At 31.9% G+C, this 5,068-nt stretch overlaps 1 protein-coding gene across 2 annotated transcripts; it reads right to left on the reverse strand.

The window, feature by feature from the left end:
- Window positions 1-235: 235 nt before the first annotated feature.
- On the reverse strand, window positions 236-2,501 carry LOC120089682 (uncharacterized). Of its 2 annotated transcripts, none has more exons than XM_039047042.2 (2): window positions 2,050-2,501; window positions 236-1,695 (listed from the first exon to the last, which is right to left on the reverse strand). In XM_039047042.2, the coding sequence occupies exon 2, from the start codon at window positions 1,666-1,668 to the stop codon at window positions 478-480; it is 1,191 nt and encodes a 396-aa protein (XP_038902970.1). In that variant the 5' UTR covers window positions 1,669-1,695; window positions 2,050-2,501; the 3' UTR covers window positions 236-477. The 2 variants fall into 2 exon arrangements, with proteins under 2 accessions (XP_038902970.1, XP_038902971.1); XM_039047043.2 differs by having other exon boundaries at window positions 1,959-2,059.
- Window positions 2,502-5,068: the final 2,567 nt, after the last annotated feature.

The raw sequence follows: 5,068 nt of genomic DNA on the forward strand, positions 1-5,068 counted from the left end.
TATGAAATGAACAAAGACCTTGCTTTTCTCTTTTTGGGGTTTGGCCCCACCAACTTTTTCACCCTATGGCCATGTGCTTGTGGGACCCCTTTCCAATTATATGATTAGCTACATCATTACTTGAGCCCTCCTATAACTCTACTCATTCATTAGATATAGTATAATTAGAATAAAACATTCTACATAATCTTAGAGTAACGAGAATTTTATCAAATCATAGAGACTAATTATGAAGTTTTATCGAATTATAGAGATTAGATTCTAACTTGTAAAACCAAGTACACCAAATAACACCAACATTTGATAGGAACAAAACTAAGTAACTAAGTGACCGTGCTTGTTTGATTAAAAAGAAAAAACATCTCAAAATGCATAGAAGGGAAAATAGAAACAAAAGGAACCATACTACAAAACCATAATCCTTTTACTGATATAAGTTTTCTAATCCTAAGATCTAGTGCCGATGAACTCAGTCGATCAGAAGAACGCCCTGCTCCCGTAAAACACACGCGAGCCACTGTTTTTGGGCGATTGTAAGTTCGGGTCAGAGCTCGAGGTAGCTGAAGTTGGAGAACCATTAGTGTCAATATCCAAAGGAAGCTTCATCTTTGCCAATGACTCTGTGAATTGTTGCATACTTTTCATGTACATGTCCACAATGTCTTGTTGCACTACCTTGTCCTCTGCCTCAATGCTCACAGAAACTAATGGCTTTGTAATTGTTGCCTCAGTAGAAGAATCATTAACCTCACCATTTTCACCATTTTGTTCTTTCTCACTTGTTTCATTTGGTGCTGAAACATGTTCTTGAGTCGTCGTACATTTCGAACTGGCGGGAGCTTCCGATGGCGACGTTGGTGAAGAAACCGCATCATTTTGCACATTACTAGGTGGAGAATCTATCTTTGATTCTTCACTCGACTTGTCGTTTGACATCGAAAAGTTTTTGACAACTAAAATGCCCTGATTCTCACCTTCTGAAATGGGCAAGCTCTCAGAAGATTCCGAATCCAGATTCGAGCACGGGATACCGAAATACTCAGACACCATTATTTGATCTTCATTCGCAATCTTCGGATCGGGGAATTCGATCATGTCCAAATCGCTTGGATGTGACTTGGTTAAATCTGAATCCTCCACCCCTACAGTTGTTTCAATGGTCCGGATCGCCATGACCTCTGGAGACGCTCCATTATACGAAAGAGATAGCTGCACGAACCCGGCGGGAGAATGGAATAAATCTGTTGACGAAAGACTGAATTCTTTCTCTAACTTGTTATCAACAGCAACAACTTCTGTTAGAGGGATCAAAGCAAAACCAAGCAACTGATCTTCAAGATAATTCTTGACCCTGCTCAGCATCCATATCTCGCATTTAAGCATCGTATCGATCGACCGAACGTCGAGGCGAACACTCTCATTGAACACAGGATTCCTCCCACCACCATTGATGGTTTTGGTGGAAACAGAGTTTGCAGGATCTGTTGTAAATGAAAGCCTTGCATACACATCTTGCTTATGGTAAATACATATATTATGAATATCTCTTGCTTGGTGAACAAACACCTCAAGAACACCAACAACTTCCTTTCCTTCCTTCTCATTTCCCACAACACATTCCTTTTTCTCTTCCTCTAAAACACCCAATTTCTCAACTGGGGAAGCCATTATTATTATTATTCAAAAATCAAACACCTGCATCAAATTTCAAACAAACAACCCAAAACTCCTCATAAGATATTTATATATATATATACATAACTTTCATCACAGTTCTACACATCAATGAACTAAAAAAGGCCCCAAATCAGAGAGGAATAAACAGAAAAATCTCAACCAAACAAGCAAAAAAAAACCCTCAAAAGTAAAGATAGATTGAGAAAATAGAGAAAACCCAGAAGTTAAAAGTGGAAAATAAGCGAAACCCTAAAAACAAAATTCTAGAAGAATATACCAACCAAATTGACTTGAGGAGAATCCCAAGAGAAGAAGAGGAAATTGGATAAAAGAAAGCAAAATAAAGAAGGGTTGTGTTTGTTTGTATCTTACCTTTAGGCTCCAAAGTCCAGAATGATAATCCGGAAAATCTGGTGAACTTACAGAACTCGAAATCGGCTCTATAGTGGAAATAATTTATATATATTGTGTGTGTATATATTATATACAGGGAATTTTTTGTGGGTTTTCAGGATCCAGAGGAATGGGGTTTTTTAAATACAATACAAAGTTCCACGCCTGGGGCCCAAATTTGACCAATGAGACCAAAATTTTCATTCTTTTTTATTGAAAAGAACAACACTTTTAATTTATTCCCGTCAAGAAGGTAGTTTAATTCAGAGTGGTGGCTCTGTTCTGATCTGCAGAGTTTTTGTTACTCTTTTTCTGAGTGCTCTCCTCAGCTTTTGAATCATCAACATCTCTGTCTATGTTTAATTAGTGATGAACAAAGGTTACTCAATATGATGAACAAAGGTGGAGAAAAGATGGAGAATTTTCCATATTTCTATGAAGGTTGAATACTTGGTTCTATTTGGAAGAGTAATTCTGAAGTGAAAAGTACTTTTATTCATTCAAAATCAACTTTAATACAATCCACATGTGTTTAAAAGTATAGAATTAAATATTAAATTGATTTTGAACGATGAAATATGTGTTTCAGAATGATTTTAAACATGAGAAAAATGATTTTAATCATTTCAAAATCATCCCCGCATATTGTATAGTTGACTCCAATCCCATTGAAAGAATATTTTTTTTTTCCAAAATAAAGTTTGCCACTTAGACAAATTATGGTTGGATGATTGAGTAAAACTACACAAAGATAGGTCAATCTAAACTGCATCTAATGAAAATGTCGATGTTTTTTTTTTGTAAAAATTATAAAAACAAAAACAAAAACAAAAATATGTTAAAATTAGTAGATAAAAATTGATTATTACTCTTGGTTGTAATAAAAAAATTGACCTCTTGTTCTATTACCTATTTAGTTTGCATAAGAGTACTTTCTTAACCATTACTTTAAAGATGACTTCTATTCCATATTAATGAATTAATTCAACTCATTATTTTAATGGAGTTTTTTTTTTTCTTTCTTTTTTTTTTTTCCTGAAATTTGGAGATATTTTGTAGCTTTTCTTGATTATTTACTATTAATATATACTTTGATTTCTATATTGGGTTAACCAAGAATTTACGATTACAAATTTATACACAAATCATGTTAGAATGTTCCACTCAATCTCTCAGTTATTTTTGAGACAGTTCCAAATATAGACATTAGACCCAAAGTATTAGTAAATATAATATAGTGTAAAAAAATTACAAATATGACCAATATCACTAGTAAGAGTCTATCAACGATAGAAGTCTATCGCTGATAAACTTGACTATATTTGCAATTTTTTAAAAATGATGTTATACAATTGGTTATTATTCCTTAAAATGCTTCATTTGCCATTACCCATTATTTTTTATATACATTTATCAATAACATATTAATAATGGTTTAATACCCAAAAATATATCTTATCATTCTTAAATAAAGTACTTATTTTTACATACATGCCTATTATTAATGAATTAATCACAATGTGCGTTATCACAATTTCAACAAAATTTCATAATATTCGATTATTCATAATTTCTTATTGAAATATTTATCGAGATATCTTAAATTTGAGTAATAAATTTTGATATGGATATTTTCATTCTCTTGGGTCTAACAAATTCCTATATGAGACAATGATACCCATTTATTGCCTTTTTGTGTTTTGTCAGTAAAAGACACTTCTTTTGATATTTTCAATTATTAATGCTCCAACCCTTTTTGTCAGAAGCAAAAGCTTTATCAATGGCACTTTGTTCTTCAAATTAAACAACTGTCAAAGCCCTTTTGCGTTTGGAAAATATATCTCATTTCATACCAGTGAATGGAAAAATGGGATTTGGACTTGTCGGATATTATTGTGAATACGATCAAAGTCTTACATGATCAAATAAAAGGAAGATCGTGATATATATGTAAAAATAACTATCACTCGTTGGCGTGCATGAAGCTTTTTAGGTGAAACTAAAAATAAAGTTGTGGGAGTTTATGTCAAAAATATAATGTAATTATAGAGATATTTCATGGTTGTTGTCACCTAACAGACACAAAATTAAAAGTTTAAAGATATATTAGACACTTTGTAAAGTTCAAAAACTTTAATGAACATTAAATCGAAAGTTTATAAATGTATTAGATACTTGATAAAATTTAAGGATTTATTGAACGAAAAATTAAAAATTTAAAAACTTATGAGATACTCAAGATTAGTATGCCTGTTTGAAAACAAATGTTTGGATTTGTACTTCTAATAACATTTTAAAAAACCTTAATCAAATTATAGTAATTCTAAAGGTGTGGCTTTTCAGAGGAATGTTTTCCTTTTTAAATAAATTTTCTAAGCTGTCAAAGTTACTTTCAATAAGTGCAAATTAAACAAAATAAGGAAATATACCAATAATAAACAAGCTTAAATAACAAGTTTTAAATTTAAATATACCAATAATAAACAAGCTTAAATAACAAGTTTTAAAATTTTGAATTTGTCTCAACAATTTCTTTCTTTAGAGACATTACGGTGGCATTTGGACAAGAAATTGTGAACTGTATGAGATTATATAGTTTGAAGAGTTGTGAACTGTTTGGGTTTAGAGTATAACAAACTCTTTAGGCCAAGCAAGGAATAGAGTTCACAACTCCGCTCCTTTCAACTCCCTCTCCCCCAATTTCTTGGGTCAAACAACGCCTACAAGTTTACTATTTCCGGGCACCATAAACAATTGTAGTTGCAATGCATACTACCCCAAAGAGAAAATACCAAATAAGAGATTCTTATATTGGGACTATACTTTCAATTTTATGTGTAAATAAAAAATCTGTTTTAATTTTAGTATAATAAGTAGGGTATTGAGATTTGAATTTCTAACCTTAAGAAAAATAGTACATGTGTTAATTATCGCAACCTAGAAAGTAATATATAGATTTTGAACTTTCAATTTTATTTCTAGTCAGTTCTTTGACTCC

This window comes from Benincasa hispida, chromosome 11, assembly GCF_027475165.1.
Source record: "Benincasa hispida cultivar pf3 chromosome 11, pf3_genome.v1.1, whole genome shotgun sequence".
Taxonomy (NCBI): Eukaryota; Viridiplantae; Streptophyta; class Magnoliopsida; order Cucurbitales; family Cucurbitaceae; genus Benincasa; species Benincasa hispida.

Bases quoted from the DNA above. Each gene is read 5' to 3' on its own strand.
- LOC120089682 (XM_039047042.2), bottom strand. From the start codon at position 1,668: ATGGCTTCCCCAGTTGAGAAATTGGGTGTTTTAGAGGAAGAGAAAAAG.